The sequence below is a fragment of the Lampris incognitus genome, chromosome 3 (genome assembly GCF_029633865.1).
Source record: "Lampris incognitus isolate fLamInc1 chromosome 3, fLamInc1.hap2, whole genome shotgun sequence".
Lineage (NCBI taxonomy): Eukaryota > Metazoa > Chordata > Actinopteri > Lampriformes > Lampridae > Lampris > Lampris incognitus.
Window position 1 is genome coordinate 25,984,298 of NC_079213.1, and position 18,107 is coordinate 26,002,404.

At 47.4% G+C, this 18,107-nt stretch overlaps 2 protein-coding genes across 2 annotated transcripts; both read right to left on the minus strand.

The window, feature by feature from the left end:
* Positions 1-327: 327 nt before the first annotated feature.
* def6c (DEF6 guanine nucleotide exchange factor c) lies at positions 328-12,190 on the minus strand. Its single transcript, XM_056276584.1, has 12 exons — positions 11,970-12,190; positions 11,034-11,174; positions 10,473-10,652; positions 9,942-10,172; positions 8,688-8,834; positions 8,018-8,126; positions 7,065-7,288; positions 6,742-6,849; positions 6,334-6,500; positions 4,725-4,926; positions 2,625-2,715; positions 328-976 (listed from the first exon to the last, which is right to left on the minus strand). The coding sequence occupies exons 1-12, from the start codon at positions 12,066-12,068 to the stop codon at positions 765-767; spliced, it is 1,911 nt and encodes a 636-aa protein (XP_056132559.1). The 5' UTR covers positions 12,069-12,190; the 3' UTR covers positions 328-764.
* Positions 12,191-16,077: 3,887 nt separating this feature from the next.
* Positions 16,078-17,178, minus strand: LOC130109706 (tetraspanin-7-like). The gene has a single exon (XM_056276697.1). It carries the CDS (start codon positions 17,176-17,178, stop codon positions 16,078-16,080), a length of 1,101 nt encoding a protein of 366 aa, XP_056132672.1.
* Positions 17,179-18,107: the final 929 nt, after the last annotated feature.

Here is an 18,107-nt window from a genome sequence, read left to right on the forward strand (position 1 = left end):
GTCCACTGGCAGATACTGTTGGCTCCGGTAGGAAGTCAACCACTAGAGGGCATAGCTTTTCACTTTCTCTCCCTATAGTTATGAGTGATTGGAACGTAGCGCCCTCTTCAGGTCAGATAGATATGAACTTTGTTTTCCATTGCTTTTGTCGTTAGTGTTTGCCTAAGGAGAGGACAAGGACATATTTCCAGACTTGGATTGAAAATGACGCTCTATTCTAGTCGATTCTTGCCCTACATACCTAATAAACTAAGGAATACAGAATATGTGTGCGGTGATCAGACGTCTGTGTAATCATTTCTAGACACAGAAGGAATTTGATATGAAGTTACTTTATATTACATCTGTCACAGAGTTTAGTGTCAATCGGAGAAGTTGTTCAAACTGCGTCCAACAAACCATGCAATGACCTCATAAGTGGATACATAAATACTCGTAATAAGAATTGCAGAGACATCGGCAATGTCATATCCTACATCAATCAGACAAATTTTTATTTTACAAAATTGCAAATCTTAGAAAATCACAGTATATTTCTTATTATAATTTTCCATCTAAGCATGTTTTTTTTTCAAAAATATAATATAAATATTATATAGTGGTTGCGCACAGTTGTTTGATTATTGTATAACTTTCAACCCTTTCACGTTCAACATGATAGCATCTGAGTTGGGTGTGAATGTAAACTGGCTAAAGAACAACATTACTCATCTCCGGACCTCTTATAATCTGTAAATATTAAAATGTTCCCTTAGCCATCATGATCAGCTTTGTCCATTGGGGTTGGCATGTGATCCGTGTGGCGTATCTGACAGGCTGGCAGCCATCATGTGCTCCTCAAGTCCCTTCATGTCCTCTGGGGACTGGCTGTTTTGAAAGGCTTTCGTCTTGAATTTGGAGATAAACTCATTACTGGCCAGTGCACCTTCCTTTTTCGGACAAATGCGTTTTGACGACAGGCGCTGTTCTAGTCGTTCTACGAAATAAAGCACAACCCACAGCAAAATAAACAATTAATTAATTAATTAATTAATTTACAGCCTCATTCGTGAATAATTTTCCGCCACTATTCTCAAAGTAAACTGCATAACATTACCATAACCTCATTGCACATCCTCATTATGTGGACAGTCACAACACAAAGGTTTGCAGATCCATCTATAGCCTTGGCAAGCTTTACTCATGAACACCTTATGAATGAATGTATGAGTTCATTATGGTTATTGAGGTTTAGGTTACATGAGAACCGGTCTCTTCCCAGAACTACTACTACTACCACTACTTTTGGCTGCTCCTGTTAGGGGTCGCCACAGCAGATCATCCGTTTCCATTTCTTCCTGTCCTCTGCATCTTCCTGTCACACCAGCCTCCTGCATGTCCTCCCTCACCACATCCATAAACCTCCTCTTTGGCCTTCCTCTTTTCCTCTTCCCTGGCAGCTCCATATTCAGCATCCCTCTCCCAATATTCCCAGCATCTCTCCTCCACACATGTCCAAACCATCTCAATCTTGCCTCTCTTGCTTTGTCTCCAAACCGTCCAACCTGAGCTGTCCCTCTAATATAATCGTTCCTAATCCTGTCCTTCTTTGTCACTCCCAATGAAAATCTTAGCATCTTCAACTCTGCCACCTCCAGCTCCACCTCCTGTCTTTCCATCAGTGCCACCATCTCCAAACCATACAACACAGCTGGTCTCACAACCATCTTGTAAACCTTCCCTTTAACTCTTGCTGGTACCCTTCTGTTGCAAATTACTCCTGACACTCTTCTCCACCTACTCCACCCTGCCTGCACTCTCTTCTTCACCTCTCTTCTGCACTCCCCATTAACTTTGGACAGTTGACCCCAAGTATTTAAACTCATACGCCTTCATCACCTCTACTCCTTGCAACCTCACCATTCCACTGTCCTCCCTCTCATTCACGCATAGGTATTCCGTCTTGCTCCTACTTACTTTCAATCCGCTTCTCTCCAGTGCATACCTCCACCTCTCCAGGCTCTCCTCAACCTGCACCCTACTCTCGCTACAGATCACAATGTCATTCGCAAACATCATAGTCCATGGAGACTCCTGCCTGATCTCGTCCATCAACCTGTCCATCACCATTATAAACAAGAAAGGGCTCAGAACCGATCTTTGATGTAATCCCACCTCCACCTTGAACCCATCTGTCATTCCAACCGCACACCTCACCACAGTCACATTTCCCTAATACATATCCTGCACCACCCGTACATACTTCTCTGCAACTCCCAACTTCCACATGCAATACCACACCTCCTCTCTCGGCACCCTGTCGTATACATGCTGTCTTTTGGTCTCTTCCAAGAAGTAAGCAGTTAATTAGTGTTAAAAGCTCTGGTTATTTCTCTTATTTAGTGCAACACATTGTTAACCATTAAAGAAAACTGAAAAAAGGTCGCTTTCTTTTCCTTTGTCCCCCCACAAGGACATCAGAGATCACTGAACCCCCCGAGGAGCCGGTGGAGAGTCAGTAATCTGATCAAATAGAGTGGATGTTGGCCAGCACAGCTTGTCAAAAGCTGGAGGGCAGTTTCTCCCCAACTACAATGGCCCTATCACCCCCACTGACCGGACACAATACAGGCACCGAGCTTTACCTGCAGGGCTGATTGGTGTCATCAGGCGGTTGAGCTGCACGTTCCAGTGGCGGACATATTGGCTGGCGTTCCTCAGCTTCTCCTGAGCCTCCTGCAAGAGCGAGGTAAAGGGACAGAACCAGAAAAAGTAGGTTCTCATCATCACCGATGTCCAATTGTTGTAAAAAGAAAAGAAAAAGAAAACCTTAGTGATTCACAGTAGTCAGTTCAAACACATTCCTCTCATCGGTACTCAGGCTCCATTTCCACCAGGCAATAAAATGTAATCTTTATCTTGATACGTTATCTAAATAATAACCAATGCGATGGCGCCATTTGTGTTCATGCCTGCCTGGGTTATCTGGTATGTCTGCATCACGTCCGTACTTGGCACAAATCTCACTTTTTCCTGTGCACACAACACACTCTCCCTTTGTTGTGGGAGGGGACCCTCTTTTATATGACCGAGATTCGAACTATATTCGTTTCTACTTGACAGGTTTTCTACTGCTCACTGTCTTCCTTTGAGTGGAGAAGGGGAATCCCAAAAATGGCCGGATGAAATGTGCCAGCTTGTCAAAATGGGATTTCATTCCAGCCTATGTTTAGTTACAGAGCATTTAAATTCCCTTGATATTGTGGCAGGAATGAGGAAAAACACATGAGACCAAGGCGAGTTTGATGTTTATTCCTCAACTCCAAAAACCAACTGCAGCAGGAACAACCCTGCCCCGGCGAGCCCGGGAACGTAAACCACGCCCCCAGCTCACAGTCCTGCTGGATGAGAGACATAGCCCCTAGTGTCCGCCACAATATCACATTTTTTTTCTTCCCTGTCTGCAAAGACGGCAGAAATCAAGCTTCCAGATTGAAGCGTATCCCACAATCCAGCCTTCCTGGCAGTTGGTGGAGGAAACACTATGATGAGTGTTAATCAATTGTGCATAAACATCCAGTTTCAAAAGACCCTATATATTCATTCAATATTAAAAAAAATTTACCCCCCCCCTTTTTTTTTTCTTTCTTTCTCTTTCTTTCTTTCTCTCCCCAATTGTACTTGGCAAAACCCCTCTGCCGATCCGGGAAGGGCTGCAGACTACCACGTGCCTCCTCCGATACACGTGGAGTCGCCAGCCGCTTCTTTTCACCTGACGGTGAGGAGTTTCACCAGGGGGACGTAGCGCTTGGGAGGATCACGCTATTCCCCCCAGTTCTCCTTCCCCCCTGGACAGGCGCCCCGACCGACCAGAGGAGGCGCTAGTGCAGCAACCAGGACACATATCCACATCTGGCTTCCCACCCGCAGACATGGCCAATTGTGTTCTGTAGGGATGCCCGACCAAGCCGGAGTTAACACTGGGATTCGAACCATTGATCCCCGTGTTGGTAGGCCACGGAATAGACCGCTACGCTACCCGGACGCCCCTCTATATTCAAAATTGAAACCACTCAGATCTGTTTACATTGCTGCATCATATACATATATGTAGGCAAGTTGAATGTAAGTGTTTGAATTAGATTGAACTAATATTATTGAAGAATCAAATAAGATGTCTGCACTCATTCAATATCCACAACAAAATTAGCTTGGGCATTAGGTCATGTGACATTTATAGTGTATTAATGATTAGTAAGATAATGTGTTGCCATTAGTATCTTTCCAGTGCACCTCTTTTGTTTTCATTCTTTTGACCAAATATAAGTACCAGCAAACAGAATGACTCTATCTCGGCATAATCTAGACTTCCTTGCTGTTTACAAGGATGAAAGGATGCCCCCGCCGCACCTCAAGTCTCATATTACCCAGCTCGTCCAGATAAAACTATGTTTCTGTTCTCTTGTCGAGAGACAGGAGTGGTCGCTTGTCGAGCTTCATATGCAGGAGGTCTCGCTTCAGGGCCGACAATATGGGTCAGCGAGCATGTTAACTTAGCTTGTTATTCAAAGCCAGGTCACACAGCAAGACGGACCAAGAGGAGCTCTGGCAGGTCTGAACATAATCCCATTACAGTACACGCCTTGTGCATTTACACCTTACATCTACATGCTTTTTTTTTCTCATCACAAAAAAGACATCTGGACACACGTCACATCTTGTGCCAGGTGTAAACGAAGACTCACCTCCAGATTTTGGTGACTCCTCTGGCAGGACTCACGCAGATGCAGGAGCTCCTGAGAGGCACAGTGGAGGGCTGAGGGGGTGTCCTCCTTCTCCGTAGCTTCATCTGAAGCCTCCTCTATGGGGCTGAATCTTCCCAGGGTCCTCTGCTGCTCCTGGAGGAGCTTGCACTGCTTCTTCTTCTCCTCTTCAGCCAGCAGCAACCTGGAGACGGCGTGGAGGAGAAGGAGAAAGGAAGGAAAACAGACGGTATCACGTCTCACACCAGGAACCTTATCTTCTTTCGGCCATCCTGGTGGCTCAACCAGACAGATCGGGTGTCTTCAGGCTCAGACCTAACCACCATAGTGGCTTCAGATCTAACCCAGAATCTTGTGTTGTCTCCTTCCTCTTCCCTATCACTATCTACTGCCCTGTCCAAATAAAGCAAAAAAAAATAAAAAATTAAAAAAAATAAAATCCTATCAAAATTGAAGGAATTAGATTTAATTTAAGGTGCATTTGATTGTGCTCCATAAGACATTTGTCTCCACTACTGTTCATTAAATCAGTGGCCTATTGATATGATTCACATAACTACAGTACTGCTCCACCCCCTCTGCCAGTCCAGGGAGGGCTGCAGACTACCACATGCCTCCTCCGATACATGTGGAGTCACCAGCCGCTTCTTTTCACCTGACAGTGAGGAGTTTTGCCAGGGGGACGTAGCGCGTGGGAGGATCACGCTATTCCCCCCAGTTCCCCCTCCCCCCAGAACAGGCGCCCCGACCGACCAGAAGAGGCACTAGTGCAGCAACCAGGACACATACCCACATTCCAAACCAGAGATAACACAGGGATTCGAACCGGTGATCCCCATGTTGGTAGGCAATGAAATAGACTGCCATGCCACCCCGACACCCCTACCAAGTAATATTTGATAGCAGTGGCTTGCGTTTTTGGACCCCCCCCCCTTTTTCCCCCCCAGTTGTACCCGGCCAATTACCCCACTTTTCCAAGCCATCCTGGTCGCTGCTCCAGTCCCTCTGCCGATCCGGGGAGGGCTGCAGACTACCACGTCTCCTCCTATACACGTGGAGTCGCCAGCCTCTTCTTTTCACCTGACAGTGAGGAGTTTCACCAGGGGGATGTAGCGCGTGGGGGGATCACGCTATTCCCCCCAGTTCCCCCCTCCCCCCTGAACAGGCCCCCAGAGGAGGCGCTAGTGCAGCGACCACAACACATACTCACATCCGGTTTCCCTCCCGCAGACACGTCCAATTGTGTCTGTAGGGATGCCCAACCAAGCCAGAGTTAACATGGGGATTCGAACCCAAGATACCTGTGTTTGTAGGCAATGGAACAGACCGCTACGCTACCCGGACGCCCCTGCAAAGTGTCTTTTGCATCTCTCATCCATTACATATATTTACTTATTTTTAGTCCAGTGAAGAGTTTGGCTGTGACTTTGGCCGTTAAGTGCCTTGAATATGTCACACACTCACCGGGTAATCGACATTGAGACGAAGAACTGTCGAAGACCAGAAAAACTGTTGTTAAAAAAAAAAACCCCAAAACACACATAGACTGCAGCCACATGTCTATTTGTTTTTGTACACCTATGTCTGTTACCTTTCCAGCTCCAGCTTGGCCCTCTCCTCCTCCAGGTGGGCCTGTATCTCCATGTTGAGAGCAACCTCGAGTTTCATCTGAGTCATTTCCAGCTCCTGGATTCTCCTCTTCTGTTGCTCAGCCTCCCTCTCCTTCACCTCCATCTCCGCCTTCATGCGCTCCCTCAGCTGTGAGCACACACACACACACACACACACACACACACACACACGCCTAATTGAGCATAACGGACTTCTTAGGCCACATGTTTATCCAATAAGAACCAATTAAGGTATCGCTCCAATCTAATTACAACGATGCTTCACTGTTTTCAGAGATCTCATGGGCAGCTGAATGAAAGCGGTCTTCAGCCCCTGTATTAGGAAGTTGTGAATTTATTTTTTCCTCCACCGGGAGACTTGATCTCACCATCTCCGCCTCTTTGAGCTGTCTCTCCAGCTCCATCTGCACCTCCCTCTGTTTTTTCCTCTCCCGCTCTTCCTCCTCTCTGCGCCGAGTCTCCAGCTCCCGCGCATGCTGCAGGACACGCATAGGTGGTACAATCACATAGTCAGGGAAAACCCTAAAATATGATATATAGCTCGCACTTAAACCCTTTAAAACAACATTATGTATGCATATATCATCTCTCTCTCTTTCTAACAAACAGGTTAGCTTAATAGGTTAGCTTAATAGGCTAAATAAGGTTGACTCCTTCCTACTGCGCCAAACAACCCCATCCACCCACTCACCTGGATGATGCTCTCTATCTCCAGGTCCTGTTGTTCCTTCTCTCTTTCCAGTTCGTGGGCGTTCGAGTCGTCTGATTGGCTGCTGCGGCTGCTGCTGCAGCTGCTGCGGGCGCTCAGGCTGCGCTCCCGTTGGCTGTGCTCCCGCTGGACCCGCCTCTTCAGTTTGAGTTCCTGGTGCAGGGACGACCTGCCCTCGCTCTGGAGACGGAGGGCGGTCTGAATGGCTGGGTGCAAAGATACACACAACATGTCTTCCCTGTTTCGGAAATAGCATTGTTGTTGACTCGTGACGTTTCGTATCCACAGAATGTGGTTAGGGAAAGGACGACGCAACAAGATTATGGAGTTCTAGGCACCCCCAAAAGAGGTAAAGTGGAGGAGGACTGAGGTCATGTAGGGGAATTGATAAGGCTTTATTAATGGTTTACCAGCATATACAAAAAAACACCAACATGTTGGTAGGCAATAGAATAGAGCGCCATGGCACCCAGATGCCCCTTAGATACCTTAATCTTGATATGACCTCCCAAAATAGTAGTGACTATTAAATCTGCCTGATGTCTGAAGAAGATGTCACTTTTTTCTGTAAAATCAGTAAAAAAAATTTCTGTCATGGAGGGACCTTCACTTCAGTTCTCTGAGCATGGACTCTGTGTTATTAAGTCGGTCAAATGCCTTTAATGTACTGTTCTTGCTTAACCTGCTTATTGGGGTGGGGGGGTGGGGTTATAGATTATGAGATTACGATACTCCATCCAATTTATTCTAAATAAATAAATGAATAAATAGACAGACATGCAGAAACACACATACTACATACCAATGCAACAAGCAACCACACAAAAATGCAAAAATACAAGGATAAATGCGTGCAGTCAATGCACAACTGTGTGTGTGTGTGTGTGTGTGTGTGTGTGTGTTGCTGTTGTTGCTACTATTACACTCCAACACACCTTGAGTCCACTCCACCTTCTGTCTTTGGTCGGAGGCGCTCATCTCATAGGTTTTATTGTAGGTTTTCACACAGAACAGACAGCGCTTCCCCTCCCTGTCTGCAAGAGTCTGGGACAAACAAAGGAGAAAGACACATTCATAAATGCGTCGGATAAATGAACGTGCAGCTCTCTGTAGCTCTGTGAGCAGACCCGCCAAGGCAAGGGATCTGCTGCCACCTACAGCCGCTCATATTGAAAATAATCTTTGCATTTGTAGTACTGTTGACTGCTTTGGCTGAAGAAGAAGAAGATGAAGAAGGAGGAGAAGGAAGAGGAGGAGGAGGTGAGAAGAAGAAGAAGAAGAAGGAGGAGGAGGAGGATGAGAAGAAGAAGAAGAAGAAGAAGAAGGGGGAGGATGAGGATGCGGGTGAGAAGAAAAAGAAGGAGGAGGGGGAGGAGAAGGAGGATGAGAAGAAGAAGAAGGGGGAGGATGAGAAGAAGAAGGAGGAGGAGGAAGAGGAGGAGGAGAAGAAGAAGAAGAAGAAGAACTTTATTGTCATTGTACCAAGCACAATGAAATTGCAGATGTGTCAACCTCAAAATGGTGCATACTTAGAGGAGGACATGGTAGAAGCATGAAACCTTGGGGGGAGGGTGGGTGGTGCCATTTATACCTTCTCTCACTGACCTCTATGGTGCAGCTGTTATCCAGCTGGATCTCCCCTCTCTTGTCCTTGAGGTCCTCACCGACGTAATAAGCCATGGAGGAGGGCTTCAGCACAAACCAACGCTCGGTCCAGTTCCTACGCAAGTGCCCCTTCTTCCACATGTAACCCTGTGGGGCAGGGAGGGGTTTACGGCAGTAAAAGAGTCAGAAAGACGAGACAAATATGAGATACAGACAAGGTCAAAGAGGTGAACATGAATTGGTGGCAGCTGTTACTACTGTGCCCACGCTTACTTAAACACCATTACTATTGGTGTCTTCTATTGAACCCCTTTCTACTTGCACTTGACAACCCAATTTCCCTGTTTTCTGACTTGCGGTAATGTATGAGTACCTCTATTAGCCACCTCTGAGGTGCTCCTATGGAGACGTACACTCTTGGCTATGATATGAATACCTTATGCTACTCTATGATGCAAGCTGGTAACAGTTGAATTTATCTGCATATTGCTGACTCTCCTGTATGTCACTTTGGATCAAAGCGTCAACTAGTTTCCTTTATTAATCTGCTTGGAGAAATTCAGTTACTGCAAATTAACCCAGCCTAGCTGTGATCTGTGTCGCTAGGAGCAGTGGGCTGCTGTCTTCATGCTGCGCCCGGGGACACAACTCCAGTTCTTTTCCCGTTGCCTTGGTCAGGGGAACAGACAGGGGTATAAACCCTAACACGCATGCTTCTTTTTGATGGTGGGGGAAACTGCAGCACCCGGAGAAACCCCACCGCAGACACGGGGAGAACATGCAAACTCCACACAGAGGACGACCTGGGATGACCCCCAAGGTTGGACAACCCCGAGGTTCGAACCCAGGACCTTCTTGCTGTGAGGCGACAGCGCTAACCACTGGGGCACTGTGCCGCTCAAATGAGTCCATGTAAATTGTAAAGAGACACACAACTGAATTGTGCAGCTGTGAGCAGATGAAAAACAACCCAACACTGCAGATTTGAACGGTGTGATGAAAATGAGCCTTAAAACAAGAGTAGGGCAAAAGTCAGCAAATGTAAGAAGAATGAAATCGAATAGAAACTGGAAATTAGCATGAAAACAATGAAAACAAGGATAGAATAAAATAGAAACAAAATGGAATAAGCAAAAAAACAACCCCCCCCCCTCAAAAAAAACCCTAGAAACCCATAGGTTAGCAGCGTAGCATCATGACAAAGGCTGAAGGAAAAAGAGCAAACCACACATCCACCCCCACACATGGACTTGCCCTCTTGAGGACGTTGTGGTACATCTCCAGGTAGACCTGGTCCAGGGCCAGGCTGAAGGCCTCGGTGCTGCTGACCCTCAGCAGGCGGCCAGTGCCCATGTGCTGCAGGAAGCTCCAGACGGACATGCCCACTTCAGCCAGCGAGGCATCGTGGAACAGCAAGTCCTCCAACGGCCTCCCATCCCACTCCTGGCTCATGGTGGTGGAGATCTTCTTCAGCAGGTATTCCACCTGTAGGTGTTCAGAAATCACATGGCCCTCGTCATTTCCGTGAGAGAGCTCACAAGATGCTCTTTCTGTGGTTGATTTTGGTCTGAGCTGACAGGAAACTGAGCTATGTCACGGGGAAATCACACAGGAAGGAAAAAACTCAACAGCTTAGCAGATAGCTCTTGATTTTTTTTTTCTGCTGTAATGAAAAAATGTAAGTGGATGTAACATTATACTGGGTAAATAAGGAGGAGGATTCAAACTTTAGTCTCACTTTCCTTGCTTGTTCTTTTGTTTCTCTCCCCCCCCCCCCTTCCTTACCTCTTCTGGTATCATGACCAGCGGGTAACGGTCCTCAGACAGCAAGTTGAACAAACAGAAGAGTTTGAAGGCATCTCTCTTGGACAACAGCTTCCCCTCTGGCATTTGGTAGTTCTTCTTCATCGTCATCATCCAGCACAGGTCGTCAAACTTCTCCTTGTCAAATGTCCCCTCTTTGACCTAGCCACCAACATATGAATGGCAATTACCGGTGAAGCTGGGGTGGCTTTGACTGAAACGTCAGTGGATGCAACCAGCGATCAACAACAGATCCATTTTCACAAAGGACATGCTGTATTGTAGAACTACTGTAACAAGATGGAGAGCACCACCATGTTAAACACGTCGTCCAACCAGGGCGAGCTTTATTCCCTGTCCCAACTTGTAATTATACGCCGTATTAATCCATCCCACAACATCTGCACCAGTAAAGTTTAAGAAACCACCTAACGTTGTACATCAACATAGTGATGCAACCTGCATATTAGTAATAGTGTCTCACGGTGTGTGACGGTGATAAAACAAGAATACTGTGGTGGTTAATCTCAATCGCTACGGTACCTTGTCCAGTATGTATTTATTAAGGTAGGGCATGTAGCCGTGATTCGATACCGGGCCGTCGTCATCATCCTGGAAGTGCTCCTCCAGGGCCACGGGGTCATGTGGGATGTTCAGCACTGTGTACAGGTTATGGGAGAGTACCTGTCCCAGACACAGAGACACAGATACAACAGGAGGCCACTATACATCCACTACATCACATCATATCGTAACAGTGTAACGACCACGGTTGACTAGACTCGCTAGCCCTTGGCTAACGGGTTGGACCCTTTAGTTGACTGGTTAGCGCAGTCACCCGTGGTGCGGGGGATCCCAGGTTCGATTCCCGGCTGCCCCCCCCCCGAATTCTCACTACAATATTATTTCTTCAACGCACGTACAAACAAGACGCAGAAACTCGTCCGATCCTCTAGTTGGGCAAGTCAGGGCGGCTGTCTGCTATTTCTCTGGATTCTTCTCAACCTCTGCAGAACTGGGGAGGACATGTATGAACTGGCCTCAAACCAATATGGCAGCAGAAAAGAAAAAAAACAACAACCCAGCAACAAATTGTGAGAGGTGCGCCAAAGAAAATGAGGAAATGTCAGTTTGTCTTTGGTAGGCTTCAGCAACGGGACAGGACGTTTACCGCAGACTGGACTTCTGAACCCCAGGTGGAGCTCGCAAGGCCACCTCATTTCCCAAGCATGCTGCACTTTTCATAAACCGGTGTAAAATACACGGTGTGTCGAGTCTGTCCCTCGGCAGACTCGTCTACAGCTTGCCATTCTTTCCCCGGTCTGACTCGACACAAGTCAGATCAGAAAGTCCCCATTAACAAGGCAAAAAAAAATCACGTTTGCGAAGCGTTTACTGGTCTGGGACCGGTGTAAAGTTCCGTTCCGCCTGGTTTGGCCCAGGTCTCGCTGAAGCGGGACAGGGCGTTTCAGTCCTTACCTTTAACTGCGACTTCGACACTTTGCCGCATCTCTCGACGTCCAGCGAGGTGAAGGCGTACCACACGGACTTGAGCAGCTCCGACCTGAGGTCCATCATGGAAGACCCTGCTAGATCACACGCACACTACATAATCCGAGACCTTTACATGTCTCTGTGGACGCGGTGTGTGTGTGCGAGTACTGTGCATGGACAGACAGACAGACATACAGACAGAAGCCGATACGGGACAGAGACTGTGTGGAACAATCCGAAACAAGTCACATGTATCTAGGGCAGACTTTAAAGAGGCGGAGTAGAAGTGTGTGTGTGGGGGGGGCGTCTGAATGTATACCCTCGTTTATTCTTTAAGGGAGGACATTTGCGCTTTATGGTCGCTGTCGTGTGATTTCCACGATGCTGGACTACTTTCTGAACGCTACATGCGCGGAGAGCCACCAGGTGTGGTGCGTTGGTAGGTCGCCAAATGCCTTCCAAAAAAGAAAGAAAGAAAGAAGAAGCGTAATTGTGTGACTGTAAGCGTTGGGGCTGACGCAATAATGCGCTTCAAAACTTGTGTATCTTCGTTTCCAGCATGCGTAACGTCATTCTGTGTGCGCGCTTGCAGGGAAAATAGCTCAACTAAATCCGGTAGAAGCTGTGCGCGTGGACGTGAGCATAAACAATAAACAGACAATTGCAGACATGGGCTGTTCAACCTTGCTGGGTTATATACGTTCTGTTCATGGCTCAGCATCACACACTAATCCCCCTGAGCACCATCCATGTGGCAAAAGCCACTGTTTTGATCTAGTTTTTGTTTTTTCTTAACAGTTTCTTATAACTTCCATTTGACCTTTAACATGTGTGGTGTGTTCTTGAGAAGACGGAAATGGTGTTTGACCAAAACCCCAGCTGGGATGTGGGGGGGGGGGCGTTAAAGATGGGGAAACCCACACATTTCATCTGAGCAAGGTGTTGTAGACTGTGCAGAAGGAGAAGAGAGCCACCATTTGCTTCCACGGCAACTCTTTCTGCACCCCTGCCAGTGAGAATGCTGTTTAGCGCAATGCAGGCACCAACCAAAACTGAACACTACCAGCTCACGTGAGATTAGATTTCAGGTGGAATCAAGAAAGAAAAACAACTAATAGTGATTTGTGTGATTTTGTAATGTTCAAAGCTTGCCGAGCCGTTGGTGTGGCTATAGGGTGGCGTGGCTGAAGAGAAAAAGGCTCACTACAGCCAAAGTGGGTTAAATAAGGACAACATAATCGGACATAGATACCATTCAAGAGCCTCGTTTGTGCATAATGTAGGCTAATCAATACAATAATTAGGCCGTGCAAATACTATTCATGGTGTGGAGGCAGTGGCCGAGGCCTGTCAAGCTCCACTTTAGTTGGTCTAGTTGCTAAGGTATAGGCTGCTCGGCAGGGCCGCTCTGCATGATGCTAAGAGAGCTGGGCTACACCAGATGATATTGTTAATGATTTGCTGGTTTACGACATAATCAATACTGGGTGAGCGCTACATAACAGCTGATGTGTGCCTTTATACTCGGCGATGATTCTATTTCATCCTCTTTCTTCGAGGGTGGATATTATCACCTCAGTAGCCTGTGGTTAAAATGAGATGGCCATGTTTCCTGAGTGCCGGTGTTATGGATTTTTCCAACTCCCCTGCAGAATCTGACTCCCTTGGCGTGAGCCTAGGTTAGGGTGGGCTAACCCTAACCCTTAACACCCCTGTCAACTCGCACCCCCTAACCCTAATCCCCAACCCTAACCCCCCACATCCTAGACTCCCTAACCCTAACCCTCGAACCCTAGACTCCCTAACCCTAACCCCCAACCTTAAATCCCTAACCCCCAAACCCTAGAACCACTAACCCTAACCCCCCTAACCCTACCCCCAACCCTAACTATAACCCATTCATGCCAAGGGGAGTCAGATTCTGCCAGGCCAGAGGTCTCATTCACTTATTGACTTACACCTGGTGCAAAAAAAAGAAAAGAAAAAAAGAACCACTTTGATGGCCATACCAGCCATCTGTCCGGACGAGAAATTCACATACTGTTTTTTAAGAAAAAATTAAAAATATATATGTATATATTGCTTAAAGGTGAAACACTTTAAGTTGTAAAAAAAGCAACATGCCCAAATCAGCAATGTATTCCTGTAATGGAGATGTTTGGTTATCCAACATTTGATTCCATCAAAAGTACCACATCGGGAAAAAAATCAATTATTTTAAATGGCCAAGCAACAACTACGTTTATTTCTGAACGTTACATATTCAACATTTGCCTTCACTAACATTGCGTTTTTGTTTAAATGCTTACTTACTGCATCAACGTTATAAGACAAGAATGCTGTTGCCATATATTCATGTTCAAGGTCGGGGAACCAGCAAACCATGACATTCCCATTTTATAGCACCTACTCTGTGCCATTTTCTATAATGAGGCATAGATTTTTTTGTTTTGTTTATTGTTTATCAGATACTGTCCAGTCTTGTGCTCCTGTTGGCGATTATTGGAATATGCGTTATTGTATGTTGGGATACGTTATATATATAAGCACAACACAATTACAAGAGCAATAAAAAAAAGCCTTATTATAGATAGATCAGATGTATGGTCATGAGTACAACTATGTAGCTAGGAAACGGATCGAAGTCGGATGGCATACAGGAAGATCAATTCTCTGTGAAAGATGGAATAATATCAGCTCAAGGTAAATGAAACATACCAGAGGAAAACAGAAAAGCACTGAATAAAAATTAGGATGACAAAATCTCAAGTGCGTATTCATCAATTCATCACATCATCAAAAAGCAATTACATACTGATTGTAAAATCGAAATGTATTTCATATAGCGCTATATGGAACATCTTATTATAGTAATGGAAAACAAAATGGGACGATTGTGATGGAAAGGCTGCCAGCCAGTCGTGTGGTAGTATCGGTCTGCACACACTGGTGTCACACCACAGCACCTGGACTTTTAGGAGGACACGCTCTGATGAGTCTTATTTAGCCTCTCTAAAATGAAACCCTGGAAAATGAGATGGGTTTCTGTCCATACAAAATACTGCACAGAGGGGAATGACTAAAGAGGCAGCAAAACGATTTGCCAACACATGCTAATAGTCACTTATTCAGGCAAATGTATGGTGAATTAGGCTATGCCTGGAAATAGGAGGTACAGCAAAAGTCATAATGTCGTTTTAGGCTCAAATCCATCCATTATCCAAACTGCTTATCCTGCTCTCAGGGTCGCGGGGATGCTGGAGCCTATCCCAGCAGTAATTGGGCGGCAGGCGGGGAGACACCCTGGACAGGCTGCCAGGCCATCACTGGGTCGACACACACTCACACCTAAGGACAGTTTAGTACGGCCGATTCACCTGACCTGCATGTCTTTGGACTGTGGGAGGAAACCGGAGCACCCGGAGGAAACCCACGCAGACACGTGGAGAACATGCAAACTCCACACAGAGGATGACCCGGGACGACCCCAAGGTTGGATTACCCTGGGGCTTGAACCCAGGACCTTCTTGCTGTGAGGTGACCGTGCTAACCACTGCGCCAACGAGCTCAAAACATTACATAGTAACGCGAATTGTTCTATTAAACTCAGAAATGGTACTTCTCCAAGTCCTCAAGAGAGGTCTTAAGCAAGGTTGTCCAATCTCACCTTATTTGTTTCTTTTAGCTACTCAAATCCTTGCTGATCACAGACACAAATGACACAAGAAAATAAGATTCCAATCTTTCTTATAAAACACATATCTAGCACATAATTCGTGTATAACATGTAATACAAAAACTAAATGGACGTGCAAAGCAGCACCTTATGAGAACAGCCAATCTCAGTTCAGGGTAACAGTGTGCTGTCGACTGTGAATGAACGATCTCCTGGTGAATGTTCATGAAACGCTGTTTAAATCCTGCAGATGCTGAACGGAGTGAAGTAGGAATGGGGATGCTTACTGAGAATCCAAAGAGGAAATTATTCACATTATATTGTCCAAAGCTGAGGTTCAGGGCGTTGTTCAGTCCAAATGCTAATAGTGTACAGATTGGTTGGATCGCTGGTTGTGTAGTTTCATTCTCCCATTGATCATTGGTGTGCCACTACAGGCTGGTGTTGTCTTGGTGCCAGTCTGTTGGCCAGCAGACAAGCCAAGGCAATGCCACCGATCTGGGTGAAGGCTAATCCCAGCACAGCGGCAGCAATGTGGAAGACATTGTCATTGACGAAGCTGAACACTTTGCGAAAGCATCCGTGCGGGTGGATCCCTGCGGCCTCCACTCCATCCCTGCCCTCTGATGGTAGGGGTCGGTTCCTGCAGCCCTTGCGCCTCACGCAGCAGCTGTCTGGAAGTGACAACAAGCTGCTGTTGCCCGTCGGCGACAGGGCCACATCCTGGACGGCCCGGTCGGAGGTCAGCCAGTCACGCCAGCCGTCAGCGCCGCAGCACTCTAGGGCCCTCTGCAGGCTGTCCAGAGCGTCAGCACGACCCTCGTCTTCTAAGTACCCTGCCACCGCCTGCTGCAGCCCACTGTGGAAACCTCCAGCGATGTCTTCGTGATAGAAGAGGCCAGAGAGCCCGGCAGCCAGACCTCCTATGAGGGCAGCTAGTTGAAAGAATCCATACGCTCTCAGTACACTAGGCAGGTTGGCAGCCACCCCGAGGCAGCCCAGGAAGCCCCAGGCAGTGACCGCTCCCCCTGTGGACAAGAGGATGAGTGGGGCATTGGGGTAGCGATTGGCAGACAGCTGCATGTAGTCTGCCAGGGAGACCTGTGCCCAGACTCCCAGGGTGAAGATGGCCAAGCCAGCAGCCCAGAAGAGACAGCTGAAAGCCAGGAGGCCAAGGCGCAGGAGGTGCATGATGCCCACTGGCCAGCAGCAGGGCGGTGCAGCGCCCACGGGCGGGAGAGCCGGGGCTGCCAGGGAGGCCTCAGAGCACAGAGACAGGGACAGGTGTTGCTCCGACGGTGACTGCTCCTGCTGCTCTTGGTAGGGGGAGAGCAGATAGCCAGGGATCGCAGAGGGTCGGCGAGGAATGGGATGAGGAGGAGGAGGAGGAGCGAGATGGTCAAGCCCCCTTGGAGAAGACAGTCTCCGCACCGCAAGCCGTTCACGTTCCCAGTCTAAAGTCCGTCTGCCGGGACTGAGCCCAGTTGGCACGGAATCATAAGACAATCCAGAGCTCATCATACCTCCGTCGGTTTTATCTACCTCTCTCTCGCTCTCTCTCTCTCTCATTCACACACTCTCTCCATCACACTCCTGCACCACACAAGAATACCCCCCTCCCCTCCCAGTTCTTTATGAGTGGATATTAACCCATCACCAACACCCTCTGCACTGGCTGGACAGTAAATCTCACCGATGTGTGTGGCGTTGTGCTGTTATCTGCATCCGCAGCCCCCTCTTCTCCGCCTTATTTATCTGTTTATGTTGGGCGTTCCTTCCACCTGCGTGGTCACCAATATTACATATTTCGACCCTGACAGCCACATCTCCACCCTCTCCCTCCCTCTCTCTCTTTCTCTGTGCTGTGCTGTAGAGTCCCTCGCTCTGGTCAGAGTCTGGAGATGTTTGCAGTGGGACAGACTTGGTAGCATCCCATGCACACCCTCTCCCGGTGAGGAGGAAACACTCATTTGGTTTTAAATGTGGTCCATTTGTAAGATCAACGAACTGGCAAGAGAGACCCCAACACCTTTAAATCAGTAATCAGGAACAATTTATTGTCATTTCTCTCATGTCCTTGCGTACACAAAAGAAACGAAATTCAATTTCCTCAAGCCCACAGCAGTGCGACACAAAAGACACAAACATACACCCCAAATTTCTCAAAAACGACACCACCGAAAACATACAAAACAGAGAGAACAAACCAAAAAAAAAAAAAAATACAGTTAACAACACAGTCCACTCAGTGCAACGCCGTCCAAAAATTCCACTGTCCAGAGAACGCCAGCCAGGATGACTGCCAGAACTGCTGGTCTGCATGGGCTAGCAGTTAGCTTAGCCTGCCTAGCTTCCGCGTCCTGTCAGACCGCCCTCGGTGTTCCTTCCTTGGACGCAGCTCCGGCAGGGCTCCCCCAGCTGATCCAACGCCAGCTCTCCCAGCCAGA